Genomic DNA, 20,205 nt, shown 5'->3' with positions numbered 1-20,205 from the left:
CTGTCTCTGACTACAGCTTCTCCTCCAACTCCTGCTCCACAATATCTCTGCCTCTGATTCCAGCTCCACACCAGATCTGCCTCTGACTTCAGCCCCGCCCCTGACTTCCGTTCCGCCTCCAACTCCAGCTCCACACCAGCTCCGTCTCCAACGCCTTTTCCATGATGACATATTTTTTTTGGTCCCACCGGGATTTGAACTCGGGCCGCTGGGGTGAGAGTCCAGAGCACTATCCACTATACCATGAAGACTTCACTAGTGTTCCAGGGAAGGGATGTACACTATATGGTTTAATGGAGCAGTCTCTGACTCCACCACCAGCTCTGCCTCTGACTTCAGCTCCACCTCTGACTTTAGCACCGCCTCCAGCTCTGCCTCTGACTTCAGCTCCGCCTCCAGCTCTGCCTCTGACTTCAGCCCCACTTCCGCCTTCAACTCTGCCTCCAGCTCAAGACCTGCTCTGCCTCTGCCTTCAGCTCCGCCTCCAGTCTCTGACTTCAGCTCCACCTCCAACCCTGACTTCAACTCCACCTCTGACTCCAGCTCCACACCAGCTCTGCCTCCAACTCCAGCCCCACACCAACTTTGCATCTGACTACAACTTCAGCTCCGCCTCTGACTACAGCTCCTCCTCCGACTCCACACCAGTTCCCTCTCTGACTCCAGCTCCACACCAGCTTTGCATCTGACTCCAACTTCAGCTCTGCCTCTGACTTCAGCTCCGCCTTCAGCTCTGCCTCTGACTTCAGCCCCACTTCCGCCTTCAACTCGTCCTCCAGCTCCACACCTGCTCTGCCTCTGCCTTCAGCTCCACCTCCAGCTCCACACCAGTCTCTGACTTCAGCTCCGCCTCCAACCCTGACTTCAGCTCCACCTCTGACTCCAGCCCCACACCAACTTTACATCTGACTCCAACTTCAGCTCCGCCTCTGACTTCTGCTCTACACCATCTCTGCCTCTGACTTCAGCCCCACTTTTGCCTCCAGCTCCACACCAATCTCTGACTTCAGCTCCACCTCCGACTTCAGCTTCCCATCAGCTGTTCCTCTGACTTCAATTCCACCTCCTACCCTGACTTCAGCTCCGCCTCTAACTCCAGCTCTTCCTCTGACTTCAGCTCCACCTCCGACTCCAGCTCCACACCAGTTTTGCATCTGACTTCAACTTCAGCTCCACCTCTGACTACAACTCCTCCTCCAACTCCACACCAGTTCCGCCCCTGACTCCAACTTCAGCTCCGCCTCTGACTTCAGCCCCACTTCCGCATTCAACTCTGCCACTAGCACCACACCAGTCTCTGACTACAGCTCCAGCCCCACACCAGGTTTACATCTGACTCAGCTCCACTTCTGACTCCAGCTCTACACCATCTTTGCCTCTGACTTCAGCCCCAATTCCGCCATCAATTTCACACCTGGTTCTGACTTCAGCTCTACCTACAACCTTGACTTCAGCTCCACCTCTGACTCCAGCTCCATAGCAGTTCTGCATCTGACTTTGACTACAGCTCCACTTTTGACTACAGTTCCTCCAACTCCAGCTCCACACCATCTTTGTCACTGACTTCAGCTCCGCCTCCGATTCCGGCGTCATACCAATTCTGCCTCTGACTTCAGCTCCGCCTCCAGCTCCAGCTCCGCTTCTGACTTTCGTTCCGCCTCCAACTCCAGCTCCACACCAGCTCCGCCTCCAACGCCTTTTCCATGATGACATATTTTTTTGGGTCCCACCGGGATTTGAACTCGGGTCGCTGGGGTGAAAGTCCAGAGCACTATCCACTATACCATGAAGACTTCACTAGTGTTGCAGGGAAGGAATGTACACTATATGGTTTAATGGAACAGCCTCTGACTCCACTTCCACACCAGCTCTGCCACGGACTTCAGCTCCGATTCCGACTCCAGCTCCACACCAGCTCTGGCTCTGACTTCAGCTCTGCCAAGCTGGACTTTGGCTGCTTTTTTTTTTTTTCAAAGAAACTACAATATATCTGACTGAATTATCATTCGACACCTGCATTTCTCTGCATCTGCTTTGTGTGTGCGTTCCTGACAATGCGGCAGCGTTCAAACTCCTGCAGTAAATATTGATGCACACACGCTGCCAATATCACTCATGCTGTTATAGATTGAACAGAGTCATTCCTTTAGTCCATAGGTTGTTGTCAAAGTGACGGCCCGGGGGCCAGATCCGGACCGCCACAACAGCAACTTGAAAAATAATGGACGTGATTTCTAAATGAGTAATTTATCATACATTTGTGACAATATGATGCGGCCATATCTAGAAAGTGGCCTGTGACAAAAATAAGTTTGACACCCCTGTCATGGGTCACTGACAGCTTGCAGGCTCCATGTTGCCCCCAAGGACCACATTAGTAGCCTGATGAGGGCCTATTCTAAAAATAGCTCACTGTTTGCAGCTCGTGAAACGGAACATTAGAAGTCAAGAGATAAGAATGACAATCTAGACGCAAAACATAGGTTTCAAGAGTGGTGACCCCGGATTTAGGTGATACTGTTTAATAATGGGATGCTTTTGTTTGACAGTGTGAAAAATATTGAATTCAAACAATGCCAATTTTTACCTGACATTTTCCATCAGGATTTAAGAGAGAAGACTGAGACAGAAAGGGGGACAAGATGCAAACCGCTCATAAGCAAAAAATAAAAATTGAAAGAGGCTATCCTCACCAGAAAACATGCTTATAGCTGTTTCTGAAGTTATGGATCAAAGCTTAAGACAAAATGTCCCTTAATCCATAGTCCATTATCAAAATGAAGACTGTGGCTTTCTGCAAGGGCATGCAGCACATTCTTGCTACTACGCTGGCTGATGTGGCCATCAAAGCCTATTGTTTCTGCTTTATTCTGCCTTCAAATGGAATAGCGCTTGCTCGCTCAATCTGGCAGATCTGGAGATGCATAATCACACTGCGCAGTTTGCCAAATGGCTCCGCCAGGCAGCTTTTTATCTCTATGTTGTAAAAACAACTTTATCAGGAATCCCATGGAAACGTGCTTGGGAACAAACAAAACAATGGTCAACTTCCCCCAGGTGAGTCAATCCAAAATATTTTGCTTGCCATGGATGTCTACTGTCATCCAAATGGAGATTACGGGAATCTTTTTGTTTTGTGAATTAACAAAAAAAATACAACCGCAAATATCGTGCAGTATATTAAAGCCACTGTAATTGCCTTAGGACTCACTGAATCAGTCAAATTGTTTCAAGAGTAATTGCCAAGATAAGATTCACAATAACAAACATTGTTTGTACTTCATAGAATGAAATACTAGATTGTAGTTAAGAAAAGATGACACAAAGATACCTGTCTGTTAGAGGCGTGATAACGAGTCGCGGCGTGTTGCCGAGATACTCGTAAGAGTAGCGGAACTGGGCATCGCAGATATTTGCAAAACAATGCCGCTCCTTCTCATCCCAACGGTGTCTGAGCTGGGAAAGCCACACAAATGCTTGAGAATTCTCCACCTGAAAATAAAAGTTGAGAAAATGATATTCTATTAGTCATCACTTTCATGATGTCCTTTCCATTCTTATCTCCAAAATGATCATCTTGTTGGCAGGGAGCCAATATCCTGCTTGTTTATGACAGCATTGTCTTGTTAAAAGAGCCAAATCAAGGGCATTTCCTTTTCAGAACACACGTTGTGACCTTGTCAAGTATTGTGATGTATTCAAATGGATCTGGGATCCCTGCTATGCTATAAATATCATGATGCTTGTGATTCACTTCAATTCAGTGATTTGGGGCTACTAAAAAAAAATGTTGCTCCATTTCTCCTGAAGCCGATTTTTAACTTTGGGATTCTCATTTTCTCGTTCCGCTTTACCTTGTGTGCAATCATCTTGGCAACCACATCTCTGGCGTGGACGTCGATAGTACAGATGGTCGTGACCTTCTGCCGATCTCCGGGCGAAAGCTGGCCAATCAGCATGGAAATAAGGGTGTTGAGCTGAGACACCTGTTTCTTATAATAGTCCTTTAGACCGCTGTCGTTGCCTTCTTCCAGACGGCCGAAAGCCATTCCAACATCGGATGTCCACCAGATCTGAGTGCAAGTAAGTGCCACCTGAAAGCAGACATGCAAATATTAGCATTTAAGATTATATTGAGTCTTGCCGTCCATATGAAAACATAGCGACAGGAATCACACATCATTTGTATGTCTGGATGCCTTATGCATATAAATGATGCTTTTAGAGCTTCTCTTCACTCCAGACAAAGTTAACAGCACCCAATCATGAGTGTTTTTTTAATGAACCTTTTTGAATGACAGATTCAATAAATACTAACACATGGTTGCTAGCCTTGCGTAGTATTTAATACAGATATTTAATTCCGGTTCGCGCTAATTTAAAAGAAATCTAATAAAAATACTTATATACAAGTGTAGATTAATTTTGCGTCTTGAAAATGTTATTTGAGTAACATTCTTTCCATCCAAAAATAAATCAGCTGATGTAAATTTGTATTCATAAGTCATGCTCTCCTGAATTAAAAACGGGCCAAAGAAAAGGGCAGTAGTTAGTAAGGATGCAAATTAATCACATCATAAAATATTCGCTAACTCATTCTGTGTGTGTGTGTTTTTAGTAGGGGTCACATAATTAACCCATGATGTCATTTCTATTTTGGAGGTCAGCATTAAAACGGTAGACGTGATTCATAGATTAGTCTGGAGATTTCATATTACATGTCAGGCGGAATAATAATTTTCTTGATTTTCCATCAATATAAAGATGCACAATACACGTGCAATAATAGTCACTATTTCTGTGTGAGTTTCACCTGAGCTGGATAATCAAACAACCATTGCTCCCTGGGCTTATCCTCATAAGTGCTCACTGACTCGCTCATCTCATGACGAACAGTGGAGCGCATGCTCTGCAGAAGATGGTTTAACCAGACTTCCACCTTATACAACAAACACAGAAAGAAAAACACACATTGAAATGACTAAATATTAACTATGATCTATATTTTCTTTTTGAATCTATTCACTTGAAAGTTTATAGAAAACAAAGTTTATTCCATTCAAATTTGGTTACTGCTGTCCACACAACTGTAATGAACACATGTAAAATAAAAGTAAAAATAATGATGCATTCATTATTGTATCCGTGTTTGACAGCTTCTTGCATTTATTGTTACCTAAGTTGCAGATACAGCAATTCTGTAATAATTGCCTCATCAAATTTGAACTCAGCCTAGAAGACATTTACGAGAAGTGGATTTTTACCTGTCCAGAGCAGTCACAGGACTGATTAAAAGGGACATACTCCTCTTCTTTGCTATACATGCCCAGGCCGGTCTTAGAAGGATTTCCCTTTTCATCTACTTCAAATTCCATTTTCGCCATGTTGTCAAATAGCTTAGACAGATGCCTCTGGACCTGAAAAATGCAGACAATGGAAAACTCAAGGTACACAGACAAAGTCATTGCTATTCTATGCTATTGTTTTTTTAATAGAAAGCCATGTCAGGGCTGTGTGCATCCTCTTAAATAGAATCAATGGAAATATTTAGAGTTTCCAAACTGTCTTGATGAGAATGGCTCCTCCAAAATCCACGAGCAACATCACCTCAGCGTGGAAGCTTGTAGTACTACAAGAAGCTGACTCAGAATGCTGCTGAAACAGTCTTTGGGGGGCAATGAACCAATTGAAAATTCTTATAGAAAATAAAATGTCATCACGTCAGGTACCAGGCCAGATATCCGACTTTTGGGTCTTTTCTGATCTCACTCGTAGGGAACGTGAATGATTTTTTTGGAGGGTTGTGAATGAAGGTTATGTTTTACTCTCCAGTGGACATGCATAGTGTCTAAACTGCAGATAATGATGATAGTCGCATCTGGGTACAGGCACTGTAACCTGGCAACGGCTGCGTGAACACTGTCACAAGCTGAGCCTCTGGAGCAGATGGTGCAATGTACACAGTGATAATGACAGAAAAGAATTCCATTGGTGGAGATTCACAGAGTGTTCCAAGTGGTTCTTTCACAGGAACTATCCAGGATTGTATCGTAGCCCCGCCTCCTTTATTTCCTATGCTCGGAGTCAAATCTCTGCCAGACTGCACCATCTTGAAGTCAGGTAATAAAGGTCGGTGAAGTTTGTGCGTAGCTATGTGGCCAGGCTCGTCCATATTTGCCCCAAAAACTTCACATTCCCCAGAAAGTGGAGTCATGAAAATAACTTTTGCAGAACTCAACCATTTTTTTTTGCACGATTGGCTGATCATTTTAGTCGAAAGGTGGAAAAAAGGTGACCTCCCCACCACCCCCAGGTTGGAACAGACCAAACTTCATAAACAAATAATAAAGCAGCCACCTGGTGTGGGTTGGTTCCATTCGAAAGAATGTCTAAGAGATCAGCTGAAGAGATGAAGTAAAAGCGAGGGAATGCCAGTCGCTTGACGTCCAGATAATCCGCCAGAGCCTTTTCGCAAAGGGACAGTCTGTAAAGAAAGGCAAAGACAATCCACACACACTGAGTCTGTTTGTGCATTCATGTGCCAACCTGATACGCAGTGCATCATAAGAGATTTTAAAAGCATCACCTGCATTGGATGTTCTCCAATTTGTCAAACAGAGCAGGTTTATTGGTGGCCTCTACAACGTTGGGCGTTTGATGCAGCGAGTTAGCCAACTCTTTGAAATGGGCATCAATCGCTTCGAAGCGCTTAGAGTCCTGCAAAACAAATTCCACCGGGGAGCACAGCCAGGGGATTTAGTTTTCCACATGAGAGAGGGAGAATTCAAGGTATAATAAGAAACATCTGGGTAGAGGCTCACATCATGCAAGCAATTAAAAAGTCAAGTAACCACAGCTCTACTAGCAGTTTGCTGACTCATAAATTCTTGCTTCAGAAAACACAACTTTATCTCGGAGTTCAAGATACTCGCTGTTAAACAATCCACGCAATTGTCGAGAATCTAACCTCAGGCAGCTGTGACCGAATGTCCTCCGAGCCGATGAAGATGCTCTCCAGGTGAGTCCATGTCCGTTGCACCTCGAACCAGATGGAGATGACAGAGTCGGCCACGGAGAGCTTACTCTGCCAAGATGAGACTTCATCCAAGAAGTGGGCAATGTACTTGGAAGAAATCAGGTTCTGCAGTTGGACCTGGTTGTCTTCCAACGTCTCGATAAGTTCTTCGTCTGAACGCAGTAAAGGGATTCCGGTACGATGGTGTGGCTCGTATTGGAACTGCATACCTGGAATGGATCGTGTCAATAGAAGACATCTTTTGGAAAGCACCAAGAGTGGAAGTTAACGCCAGACCTGTCCATGTGGAGTTGAGCTCCGAAAGAACTTTCTCCATTCCCATCTCTTTCACAGCTTTGTCTACAATCCCTCTCACTTCCTCTTCAAAAGAGTGCAGGTTTAGTTGCAGCAGATCAGCCAGAGTGGTTTCCTGTACACAAGAGCAATTAACCTTTTGCACCCTTACACTGTGGAATTAAAAAAAAAAAAAAGTGTAATGCTTCAAAGGCTGTACAATGTGAAAGCACATTTACGGGAAAAACACCGAGGTTGGGCCATCATCATGTAAAATATTAAAAGCGGTCAGCAAATTGCGCTTCCCTAGAAGTGGATAATTAAGGTTTAACCCTGGAATTGGATTCAATTATTCTTATTTTGTTTGGTATGCAGACAAATGAGCGATCCAACTGAATACTGTGTGCATTTTGATTGCAAACCTGGTCCATGTTAAAACCAACTCCAGTAGCAGCCATTAATTGATGCCAGTGTCTGACCCGTACGGCTGGGTTCTGCAGCTCTGCTACTGCCCTCAGGGAAATGAGAAGGTTCTTTACCATGCTGTCCAAACCTGTGAAGGCCTCCCACGCTTTAATCTACAAATGTCAAAAAAGGAAAAAAAAAATGTGTTTGTGAAGTTGAATAAGCCTGACTTTCAAGTCCCATAGCTTAATTCAGCTAATAGTAGCTCCGCAAGTAACTCCACATCAAACGTTGTCTATTGATTATCTGCGTGAAGGGCAAGAAAACAACTTGTTTTTCTGCTGCGGCTGTAGCACTCAAATGACTGACTACAAAGAAACGAGGGACCATTTGTAGCTTCGATTGATGCCTTTCCATATTTACAGTACTTTTCACACCTCGAGGTTACAGTACACCACCCGATTGGTCTCCTCACCTCCTTATCCAGCCCTCGAATATCTTTTGAGTAGCGTTTGCACTCCGACTCCATGTCCTCCACATCAATCTTCCTCCAGGGAGTCATTTTCCATTCACCCATGCTGGATTCCACCAGAGTGATCATGTCCCACAGCTCCTTGAGCGAGCCCACCTCACGCCTCAGGGATGAATGTCACAAGAACGAGTCAAAGCAACCATATTCAGAGTGCATATTTACACAAGGCTCATTTGAATCTTACCTGCATTGGCGTAGCTGTTTGTATTCAGAGACAGTCACCTCAAACAAGCTGGCGGATTCCACCAGGGAAGCCATCACTGCCTCCTGTTCCTGAATCTGCCAGTGAAATGTGTCCAACATCTGGTGCGGATTCTCGCTGTCAAATCTGAATGAATGCAAACAGGTAGACATTAACCCCAGCTCGTGTTTTGATAATAAGGCCCTGTATAATTGGCAAATCTGCAGCCTAACAAGAGCAGGTTTCCTCATCACAAATTAAAAATGACTTCCAAGACATAAATAGGATGTAATCACGCCGCTATTAGCGGACCAATTACACACGTAACTAATGCGACAATTAGATATTATGACTAAGCGTCTCAACCAAAGAATTAATGATCATTATTGTAAGATTCAATTAGCCTTATCAGATGTGCAAGCATCTCGATAGCAGTCCTTTACCGATGAGGACACAGAGAAAGGTGACATTCATGCAAAGATACTGGAGTCTGTAAAACTAAATCAAAAGGTCAACTTCAAAACCTTTCTCAACGTGTATAAAACCTATTTGGCTTATCCGTATTTTTAACAGGAGAGTACGTACAATAAATGTTGCTCAATGAAAATAATCATGAATATGATTTGAGCCATTATCGAGCAGCCCTAGTTTGAACCCACCCCGACTCGAATCCTGGACTGGTAACGTAATAAATTTGCATTTGCATGAAATGTCTTCAAATTGAATTTCTCATCATAAAAAGACACTGAAGTCCATGCAAGTGGGAGGTCCAGTGTAAAAGCAATTAATTTGCAACCACAGTGTACAATGCACATGCATTATCTCATAGGACACGTCCTTTCACAAAAGCAGTCTTTGTTACCTGAAGGGCCCATTGTTGCAAAAATGTTCTCTGAATGCGTGTTGCTCCACTTCAAATGAAGCGCACTTTCTTCGCAAACTGGCAACCTCAACGGCTTGCAGAGGCGCTACTTGCTGTTTGACTTGCATCGCCCTCTTTTTCACATTGCTCCACTTTTCGGGCAACTCCTGAAGACAAAGAGACAGCCAAGATGAATATGGAAATTGTTCCATTAAAGATTCCAAGTGATCCTTACTTGCAATTGCTTGTGCACAACATCAGGGAGATCCTGTTCATAATCTTTGAGCAAGGAAATGGTTTGCTGCAATGGCTGAAATAGGCCATCTGTTGTGTGTTGTCTCTCCTTGACAGCCAGCAAATGGCCCAAGACTCCCACCAGGGTTTTGTAGTCTCCTTCCTCTACTTGCTGGCTGAGGCCAGTCTCAGCCATGATGATGAAACTCTCCAGTTCTGATAGACTACACAATAGAATGACAATAATAAGAATACATGGCATGGCATGGCAAAGTAGATGTAGTGTTGATGAACCGTACTCAACCTGTTAGTTACATGATCAATAAGGTGCTGTTTGAACATGAAAGTCCATTTCTTGATGGTGTTGAGTAGGGCAATCTTCAAGCTGCGGCTGTTAACACGCATCCAGCCATGGAATACGTGGACTGGCTCCAGATCTTGCACCTCATCGTAGATCTTCTCATACCTACATCAAAATGTAAAGGGTTTTCACTATTGAGTCCATTTAGTATCCATTATTTCATCATCAATTATTTTGGGAAGGAATCGAACGATCCGATACAATTTTCTTTGCATTCAAAATATTAAACATTTTTTCCACTCACCTATCCACTTGCTGTTTAAAGTTATCCAACGTCGGTGGCTTCTCTGGGAGAGAATCTTCCAGTTGATCCTCCATTTCCTGGTCGGTCAGAACGTGACCATATCGGAGGAACTGGCGCAGGAACTCCTTCCTGTCATCTATGTAAAGGTAACTGTAGCGTTCCAACGAATTCCGGAAGATGCAGCAAGTCGTCATGACGCTCTGCACACGATCCATGAGGAGAAGACGCATATCTGCCAAGTCTGGCATGTCTTCCATGTCAGCCTGGTAGAGGGTGCAAACTTGTTCATAACCATCTTGGAGTGGTGAACGTCACGCGACCTACCTGGTAGTGAGGAAAAGAACTGTGCTGGGAGAGGCGCGGCACCAACGAAGACACTCTGAACACATCATTGATGAGACTCTCCACAAGGTCAAGGAAATTTGCTCTTTCTCCATACTCCAGAGATGGTATAAACACCATGTGAGGAACTTGGAGATCCAGCTGGGCCTCAAACAGGGGTACTATATTGTCTCTCTCATCTAGGCCACATTGGAAGAAATGAAATTAGGGAAATATTTCATTTTGACAATGCAGAGGGTAATAGAAGCCAAGATGATTTATTAATAGCAGAGTATTTTTATTTATGTTAAGGATCTTTACAAATATATACAACAAAACTCATGATGTTTTAAGACAATAAGTTTTTGTCTTAAATTCGTTCAGATTTTCTGTCACACGTTTAAAATTGGTTCAGACTAAACAAACTCTAAAGGCCTTGGATGAAATGGATTTAAAAGCTTAAATATTCATAGGGATATTTTGGTTATTGTAAGGTACAAAAGTTTTCATTTCTCAGCATTTCTAGGGTAGCTTCACTTTAGCTTAGTGACACACTCAGGGGTCAGTTTATTGAATTGAGAAATATCCTATTCACAAAGCCACAGGGAGCATATAGCGTTTCTGCTGACATGCTGCTATATTGTTCCGTGGAATCTCATTACAGAACGTCCTCAAAATTAACCTGATATGAACTATCGCCCCCAAAATTGTAAAAAAATGCAAAACAACGGCCATCATTCGGCCCATGTTTGTCTACTGTTTCATCGCAAGATAGTAGCGGTGGGAGGAAGGACACAGTAGTGGCAGTCCAGCAATAATGAATCCTCGTCCATCTTGACAGCAAGGAAGTCCAAATCTATCTCTTCCCGGCTCCCAATAAAACACCAGAGTCAAATATACTGCAAAATGTGTTGAAGGAAGCTGTTTCAGCCAGTCGATTACATTTGAAATATTTCATTAAATATTTTGGCATTTAGAATTCAGGAAGTCGCAGACTTGATTCACAGACTCTCAACAACTTTCTCAAAGGTCAACAGAAAGATGTTAAAAAGTAGCTCGAATTGACCCTGGTTTATATATCTTGTCTTTTTGTCTAGAGTTATTGGTTTTATTTCTCCAAAAGTAAATTTTGGAAAAGCTTACCTGTACTTTCCAGGAAAAACTTGAGTGAACACTCTATGCAATGATAAAATCCATCAATGAGCATGTCGTCAATGTAGTCCACATAGGCTTTCCAATCATCTGAGGATGGATCTGACATAAAAAGCTCAAGATTTCTCTGAAAACATGATGTTGGAAAAATGACTATGTTACCAATTTGACAAGCAATTTAGTATTTTGAACAGACAAAAAATGATTCATTACATTGGTGAGGAAATGAATCTTATCTCCTGTCGATCGTATCATGGAATAAAAGCGATCCAGCCTTTCGAGCCGGTCGTCCAGACTCAGCAAAGCGTCTTTTTTTCCCTCCTTCCTGTCAAACAATGGTCTTGCCCAGGATTTGATACAATTTTGGATCTCTTCCACATTGTCTTTGGTCTTTTGGAGTCGGCTCTCCAGGTCACAGATGGTATCGCGCAACTCTTGAATAGATTGCCAAATGCCTAGAAATAGTAGCAAAGAACTTTGAGTCAATGTGTTTTTGGGTGAAGAATATAGAAAGGTCACACCTTGGCTGTTCCAACTGAGGCTCTCTTCAGCCTTTCTCAGCTGGGTATCAATATCACTGAGTTGTCTCTGGAGTAGTGGATTCTCCACATCAAGCACAGACTGAATCATCTAAAATGTGGTCCAGGGAAGAAGATCAAATGAAATGAGTTTTTAGCTCCTAGCAGCATTGTGAGTTTCTCTCATGTGTCAAGATGATGAAACCGTATTAGGCAATATGAGATTTAACAATTTGCTTTTTTTATTCTTCCAAAATGATTCATTTATAAGAGCAACAACATCTACTGATCAGAATAGTGTCATGTAAATGTGAGCAAATCATCTTTGATACATTTTGTTTTGACATGCAGAGCGGTAGCACAACCTGCTGCCTTTGTGTGAAATGAAAGCGTATGTTGACCTTGTTGTATCGTCCTGCAGCAAGTTCCAGGCTCGCCACAAACTGCCACAACTGCCATCTGCGAGCATAAATCTGCACTGCAGTGTCGGGAATCGCTTCAGTCTGTCTGGCCTCCAGGTACTTAACTTCCCTCAACACAGATGCAAGCTAAAGACAAAGCATTTTTTTTCAAAGACCCACCCTCTGTTCTACTGACCAGAAGAATATGCGCATGCAACGATTCATGTCAACAAACCTGCGTGTTAAAGTTGACCGAGATCAGTCGCGAGGATACGTCTCTGCAGATTAAGGGGAGGCTGAGGTTGTGATGACAACTGCTGTCAACAGTCCTTGTCCATGTCTCATACAGGCTGAAGCGGTATCTGAAAGAATGTACACTTAAGACACCAAAGCAGTGGTGGAACATTGTTTTCTCATTCCCACTGGTGCAAATGGCCGGGCAGGTGGAGGTTATATGAGGATAAACAGCGCTTCATTTGTCAGGTCTCCGCACTACGGCTATGTCAATCTGTAAATAGCAACTATTATGATGAGTACTTCAGTGTGCTCCTTATTGGATTTCTGCCGTGAGCTTCATTTCCTGATAGTGGCAGCGCAGACACAGAAGCAATCCAATGTCTTGGTAATGCACATAAATCATGCAGCCTTTTGTCAGTGGGGAGTCATGTGTAAGGATGCCCAGCCCAATCAGGAGTGGAAGCTTTAGAATGATGCTAGGATTGTTAATACAACCGCAAGTCTAATGAGAGTTCAATAGGATGTATGGAGATCATGAAAGAGAAACAAATTGCGATTATTTATTCATTGTGTAATAATGAATAGAGTTGGACTACCAAAGTGGTTCAGTGACTCAGTGACTGAGACCGATGGGATAAGCTGAGAGACAAATCAATATCTATTAAAAAGATCAAGCATCATTAGGATGGAAGTTGCTGAATTCAAAATATTATAGCGAGAGTGAAACATGCAAAGTTGTGACGCTTACACGAATGGACATTTCATCTCTCAAGTCAAAAAGAGTTGTGAACAAAACCATCTGAAATGATTAGACCATGATAGATTACAACTCGACGTGGTTAGTGTAAAGAATTGGAAGCAAAAGACAAATGAAGGAAAAGAAGATCTCTTTCTTGCTCTTATTGGCTCTTTCATAATTCATAGCAGCAATGGTGGCCCTCAATGAGATGATTTATCGTGCAGGTTTTGATGTTAAATGTGCTCTAAAAGGCCATTTCTCACTTGGCATCGGTGAGTGGCGACAGGGCATGCGGGATTATGAGACTCCTGTGAGATCATCGACAGAGCACTGCCCCAGTAATGAGAACATCAATCACGCCTGGAGCTGGCCGTCTACATTCGCATTTCACGTGGGCTGCTTCATAAACTAACTACATCTCGTATATTTAGCAGATGAGGCTGCTGGGTACCGTTCCATACAACAACTTTGGACTGGGTAATACAATTTCAATCTAATTGCCAGTTGTTGGGAAATTGAGATGTGATTTTTCTTCTTTTTTTTTTTCCAGAGGTGGATATTCCGCCATAGGTTCAGCAAACATCTAAGGCTACAAGGTATATCTATTTGTTTTCATGCAATATAGGACGATAAGATGCTCCAACCTGTCAATCTCTCGCATCAGCTCCTCATATTTCCGAATGACCCAAACTCCTCGTGCTGACTCCAGGCACCTGGCTCAGAGAATTTCCCCAAGATTAGATTTATGGAAATGTTCTTATTGCGAACACAAATGCAATGTCGTTATTTGATATGTGTGTGGAGATGAGAGGACACTCACGGGTAGGAGCAGAGTGTGAATTTGGAGAAGGGTGTCTGCATGCGCTGCTGCAGCTCTTGGGCCCATCTAAGCCCTCCAGCTACTGCTGGCATATTCTTATTCACTGGAGCAGAACCTGTGGACGAGTACTGCTATTTATATATATATATAAGTCCCAGCATAATTATATATGCATTCTTTCATTAGGGTATGCATTATTCCTCCAAATTGAAGCCAAAAAAGAGGTTAGCAGCTATTGTCACCTGCACATTTCTTGAAAATTCCTTTGTGTTACGCTGTTAGCATATTCTGTATTCATGATTGTTGGGCGCCACCGTGTAAAACTCATTACATTCACCCACTGAAGAGTTTTCAAGTGGTGCCCAAAAACTTTATCAATGAATTTTGAATTTAGTTTGGAATTTAGTTGACTTTTAAAACTTACTCAGTTCATTTGCAAGCTTAATACGTTCCTGGTATAGGATTTTGCAGTTGTCCAGATCCTTGTCAAACATGCTTACTAAGCATGAGTATCTGTCCAAAGCATCTTGAGTTACCAGAGGACGCTCCAACAAGCCTCTGAACATATCCACAACCTGCAGAAATGGAGATCATGAGAATGTCCATGCATTTGAAAGAGCAAGATTCCCTTTGGTTACCTTGAAGGAGTGTTCCAATCCTGAAGCGTCGTCAAAGGCCTGACACACGATGGCTCCTAATCGCCGGTCCGTGTCATCGGCTAACAATTTGAAGTCCCGGACGTCTTTCTCAAACTCCTGCAGGGCAGAAACCACAGCTAGGCCCACAGCCAAGAGGCCACTGAGCTGTGTGAAGTACTCCTCACCTTGTTGTCGAGGTCCAAGCAGTCGTAGGGCTTCTCTGTTAAGATCTTGAAACGATCCATAAACTCCTGGTGGAGTTGGTGGACCTGTTGTCTTAGCGCTCGACCTCTAACACCTCCAATCTCTAATTTGTCAAGCTTTGAGAAGTCCGCCTCTACCAAAAGGATATCCTGATATGGTAGATATAATGAAACAAGGAATTGATGCAAATCTAAAATAACACTTTAAGGTTATTTGAACAAACTTACTTGTGTGGACACGAGTCTGTGGAGAAAGCTATCAAGTCCAGAGAAGACTAAAGTCGAGGAAAAATTCCAAGGTTTCACCAAATTCCCATTCCTCTGGTACTGGCTCAGATTACTCCGGCGGTCCTCAAAGGTGCTCTTGAAGAGTTCCAAAATGTCCAAGGTTGTTTTCACTTTCAGAAGACTCTCAGAAACTTCGCCTTTGAGAAGTTCTTCTGGTATCAAATAACTGCGAGCCTGGCAGAAAAAAACAAGACAGGCAGACCAGATACATACTGCAATTACATCATGTTCCAACTCTTCATAAAATACAAAAGATTCTTCTTTTGCCAATGCCAGAAGTGATAATGAGTTTTGTATCGGGAGACTGTGCACAGTGTTACCTGACATTACAAGTCATTCAAGTTGTGGTCTGTTTTTTCCAAGTCAACCAGAGACATTTCTTGAAAGAGCACATCTTTTGAAAGAGCTTTAAAAGTAGTGTTGAAAAGAATAAATTGCAAGGAAACTTTAATGAGGCTTTTATCTTAAGCAACACGGGGGAGAGAATAACCACAACTTGTCTTTAATGGATTAACGTAGCACTCCCTTTTCACTCATGGCAAGGCTTGCACTGACAGGTGCTTCATACTCCCTGAAAAAAAAAAAAAAACTACAACTGACCTGTTGTATGAGGAGATTGCAGATCTCTCGGAGTAGAAGAATGAGTCGTGGTGGAGTGTTGTAGTGTCCGGAGTTGGCCCACACAAGACACACTGTGTGCATCAAGGGGCCCATCTGACCTTTGACATGGGAAAACTCTCCATTCTCCATGTCCTCAAACAGGCGCTGCAGTGGTGCCAAGTAGGTACTGATGTCCTTTGCCTCCTCCAAGGCTGTCCAATCAACAGTGGGTTACACACACACACCTCTATATATATTTAAAGTCTCACAGTTTGGAGTCTGTAAATACCTTCCCTGACTTCCCGTCGGATGTTTTGAAAAGCGGGAGAATAGCTGCTCTCCACAGCGTCGAGCAGCATCTCCATTTTGTTCCCCTTGTGTGATGTTAATTGGGTGTAAATGCACTCCAAATCAGCATATCTTCAAGGCCAGAAGAAATGGAGAAGACAAAAGGTCACATTTGTATGGCTTTGACTTCTCGCGGAACTCATCATTTAGGAATAATTCGAAAGCTCTTTGTAGTAAGATGATCTGTAGATGTAACAATGAGTGTATTTGATTTCACGGATTCAAATACCTATTTTTACTTGGTAACTCATCACGAGAGCAAAATGGATTTCTGTCAGCCACTACAATGAACAAATCTGTGATTTTACATAAGGTGTTAGAGTCGGGAACCCATTTATTTCACCCATCAATGGAAAATAATGTTTCATACAACTACCGGTACTAGTTCAAATAGAAATATTGACAGTGAGATTTTAGAATGTTCTAGTTTTCTTTCCAAGGTTTTTTGCAATTTGGGTCAATGCAATATGAGTCATGACTTCCTCAAGCAGTACAGAAAAAGGATGGACAAAAAAAACCTTCTGTTGGAATCAGTAAATGGTAAAAAAAAAAAAGTAAGATTGAAAAAAATAAGAGTTGTAGAGTGTAAGAGTCTAACTCCAGGGCTCTGTGACACAGCATTAAAAGTATTTGTTAGAGGTTGCCAGAGGATATTTTGTATCGGTGGAAACAGATCCGCTGACCTGTTCTTCCAGAAGAGCACCTCCGTGTGCGGTGTGGGGGGTTTGCCTTCAAGCAAAGCCTCCGCCGATTCTTTTATCAGCACTGCACGGATCTGACGGCTCCACTCAATCACTGTTGACTCCAAGGAGTGGATGATGCTTTTATCTATTGTTTCCCCCCTGAGAAATTTCACAGCTTTGAATGAAAAGATGCTGCTGCATTATCATAGCACATCCACTTGGGTTACCTGTTATCTGTCTCCACAGCGTCCAAAGCCACAGAAAGGGGCAGCAGCGTCTGGCCTTTGACTTGGCCTGACATTACAAACACACTGCTCTTGAGGGAGCCGATGAGGTTCTTGACATCTTGGGCTACCACCTCAGGCCATTCGGTATGGTTCCTACTGTTGGACAGCAGTGGGGTGACAACCTGCAACAAAATGGTGGCAACTCGTGACATCACAATAAGGAATGTGGGCATCATGCTAAGAACTTAGGAGTTTTCTGAAGTTGACCTTTCGTCTCATAGAATCACAAATATCTGCTGGAAGTCAAACATAAATGTACAGATACCTGGATACTGAGTACTTACCTTTTCAATCAGTGCAGAAAAGTGGTCTAGCGGCGAGTGAGATAAATCACCGCACAGCAACTTATCCACCATACGTTCGGCAGTCAGCGTGGTTTTACTTTGTTTTAGAAAGTACACCGATTTGGTTTTGGACTGGAATGTAAAGTTAGTCACGGGCTGCAGCAATCCTGTCACGGTCACACACACCACCAAAGTCCTGTGCTGTGGTTTGTCCAGAAAGTCTTGGAGAATCTGAAAGTTTTCTTGGCAGGACAAACATTTTTGCCATCGGTCTTGTTTGACTTTGAGAGTCCTAAGCACGTAGTCTTCTATGAAGTTCAGTCTGTGGTCCTCAGCAGGTGAGGCGTCCATGTCCGCTGGGGAATTTTACCACTGGGCCCAAACGGCGTGAGTAGGAACTCATTGTGTGGCAGGCTCCATAGCAACGCAGTGTTTGCATTAATGAGGCCGTTACTAGGGGAGCTGACCTGGGACCATCCCTCCATGCACGTGCTTACTGGTAGCTATTGTTAGCTTAGGAACTTTTTTTTTTTTTTAACTTCATGACATAATGAATAAAATAAAAAAAAAATAAAAAAAAGTTAATTCAAGTGAAAAAAATATGTAAACGTGATTCAAAGAGAATGATCATGTTTTGATATTCAAAGCCGCTCCTTGTCAAGTTGTATTATGACCGAAATCATTTCTTGTTCAAGTTAATGAGTCTATTGATGTAAAACATGCTGGGGGATAAAATAAGATTCAATCTGCAGCAGAAAAAAATAGTCATTTTGTTCATCATGTGAAGAAAGTGATAGTAAGATTTGTTTTTTGAGGGGAGGGTAGGTTATCTATTAATTCTAAAATGAGACTATTTATCTACTGGCACAAAAAGCCATTAAAACACGGAAAAAGTCAATGGAGCAGTGCACATTTCTCATATTCCAAATTGCACATTGATGAATTGAAGCTATGAACTTAACTGAGGCAATTGGAAAACCGTTGTAACAATTTCCGTTAGATATTTCCAATTTGTTCTTTAATTTGATCGGATCACAACATTTTGTTCAAGGTTTTCAAAAGCTTCATTTTGTCAAGCAGTTTCAATTGAAGTACTTTCTTGATTGAACCGGTCTGGAGGTAATCAGCCTTGGCTGTGATCGGTGAAATTGAACTGGGCCTTCCAGAAAAAGAGATTAGCGAGAGTTAATTCATTATGCAACAAGGCAGGTGATTACATTTTGGGCCAGAAAGGATTTTTTTGCTCTAAAACGTGGAATCGTCATTCAAAAACTGCATTTCGTGTACTGTTGACACAGAAATGGACATCTTACCATCCATCACACGTGTTGGTCTGGGGCTGCTTTGATCATTCAGAACCTGGATGACTCGCTGTAATTGATGGAATTGTGAATTCTGCTCTTCATGAGAAAATCCTAAGGGAAACTGTTTGTGACCTTAAGATGAAGCACATTTTGGCTGGTGGATCACAACAACAATAAAATAAACATTAACAAGTCAACTTCTGAATGGCTTTAAAAAAAGAACAACAAAATGAAGGAGTGGCCTTATCGAGGTCCAGACTTGAATCTGATTGAAAATCTATGGCATAACCTTTAAAAGGCCATTCATGCTTGAAAACACTCCAGTGTTGCAGAATGAAAGCAATTGTGCCAGAAGAGTGGGCCAAAATCCGGCAGAAATGTGAAAGACTCATTGCCGGTTATAGAAAATGCTTAACGCTCGTTGCTGCTGAAGGTGGACCGACCGCTTTTTAGGACGACAATAACTTTTTCACTCCATGAAAATACTTGTGTTGTGTTTTATTACTGAATTTATTTGATGGTGGCAAACATTTAAGGGAGATAAAAAAAAACAAAAACAATCAATATTATTTAGTATACCCTAAAGTTGACAAGATATCAGGGAAGTCAAAGTCAAAGTCCGCTTTATTGTCAATTTCTTCACATGCCAGGCACACAAAGAGATCGAAATTATTCATTTGTATTTGTGATGGGCTATATCAATAAAGTTGTATTGCATTGTATCAATTGTTGGTTAAGCTCTCATCTTTTTCCACTATTGATTGTAGGCTGTAAGCCACAGCAGAGGTGCTGTCAGTCACCACAGGAGGGTGCTCCAATACAGCAAATTGACCACTCTGTTCCACCTCCAGTTACTCTTTTGCTTGGTCAAAGCAATGCAAAGGCAAACGAGACCCTTTCTCTGATGCTTATTAAAGTACACGTAGCCAACTATTTGATTTAGGGAAAAATAAGTGACTTCAGTGACCAGCCATCAATTGCTGGAAAGAAAATATGTGATTCATTTTGCATCCGGTTTCATCTCACATCCACATTTCCTTCCCCTCTGTCACAAGTTGAAAAGTATTATGCAACACGGGCCAAGTCATTCCTGGCAGAGCTGGCTAACCAACAAATGTCCTGCAAAGTCTGGAACTCACAATGTGCCCGCAAGTCATCAAGGCAAGAGAAATTTCGTTCCTGGGTTGTTGGCAACTGCTTATTAAAAGTCGCTTCTTGGTTGGTGGAGAGCAAAGCGAGTGTTGTCACAGATAT

General features: G+C 42.6%; 1 protein-coding gene across 1 annotated transcript in view; it reads right to left on the bottom strand.

The window, feature by feature from the left end:
• dnah9 (dynein, axonemal, heavy chain 9) overlaps positions 1-17,998 on the bottom strand; it is a 68,104-nt gene extending 50,106 nt beyond the window's left edge. The window contains exons 1-32 of the mRNA XM_085903924.1: positions 17,648-17,998; positions 17,304-17,485; positions 17,077-17,235; positions 16,335-16,465; positions 16,046-16,257; positions 15,386-15,619; positions 15,140-15,307; positions 14,955-15,071; positions 14,741-14,891; positions 14,317-14,431; positions 14,141-14,209; positions 12,756-12,882; positions 12,521-12,667; positions 12,123-12,231; positions 11,815-12,056; positions 11,593-11,728; positions 10,453-10,649; positions 10,129-10,391; positions 9,828-9,989; positions 9,525-9,747; positions 9,290-9,456; positions 8,431-8,574; positions 8,190-8,349; positions 7,732-7,887; positions 7,313-7,445; positions 6,968-7,245; positions 6,587-6,717; positions 6,358-6,484; positions 5,265-5,417; positions 4,814-4,939; positions 3,855-4,094; positions 3,332-3,492 (exon numbers count right to left, since the gene is read on the bottom strand). Coding sequence (XP_085760050.1) covers positions 3,332-3,492; positions 3,855-4,094; positions 4,814-4,939; positions 5,265-5,417; positions 6,358-6,484; positions 6,587-6,717; positions 6,968-7,245; positions 7,313-7,445; positions 7,732-7,887; positions 8,190-8,349; positions 8,431-8,574; positions 9,290-9,456; positions 9,525-9,747; positions 9,828-9,989; positions 10,129-10,391; positions 10,453-10,649; positions 11,593-11,728; positions 11,815-12,056; positions 12,123-12,231; positions 12,521-12,667; positions 12,756-12,882; positions 14,141-14,209; positions 14,317-14,431; positions 14,741-14,891; positions 14,955-15,071; positions 15,140-15,307; positions 15,386-15,619; positions 16,046-16,257; positions 16,335-16,465; positions 17,077-17,235; positions 17,304-17,485; positions 17,648-17,998 — 5,471 coding nt within the window. The remainder of the gene's footprint in view (positions 1-3,331; positions 3,493-3,854; positions 4,095-4,813; positions 4,940-5,264; positions 5,418-6,357; positions 6,485-6,586; positions 6,718-6,967; positions 7,246-7,312; positions 7,446-7,731; positions 7,888-8,189; positions 8,350-8,430; positions 8,575-9,289; positions 9,457-9,524; positions 9,748-9,827; positions 9,990-10,128; positions 10,392-10,452; positions 10,650-11,592; positions 11,729-11,814; positions 12,057-12,122; positions 12,232-12,520; positions 12,668-12,755; positions 12,883-14,140; positions 14,210-14,316; positions 14,432-14,740; positions 14,892-14,954; positions 15,072-15,139; positions 15,308-15,385; positions 15,620-16,045; positions 16,258-16,334; positions 16,466-17,076; positions 17,236-17,303; positions 17,486-17,647) is intronic.
• Between the last annotated feature and the right edge of the window lie 2,207 nt (positions 17,999-20,205).

The sequence above is a fragment of the Syngnathus leptorhynchus genome, chromosome 22 (genome assembly GCF_054491065.1).
Source record: "Syngnathus leptorhynchus isolate UIUO chromosome 22, UIUO_Slep, whole genome shotgun sequence".
NCBI classification, from domain to species: domain Eukaryota; kingdom Metazoa; phylum Chordata; class Actinopteri; order Syngnathiformes; family Syngnathidae; genus Syngnathus; species Syngnathus leptorhynchus.
The sequence above is the reverse complement of the archived record's forward strand: the minus strand, read 5'-3'. Positions and strand labels throughout refer to the sequence as shown.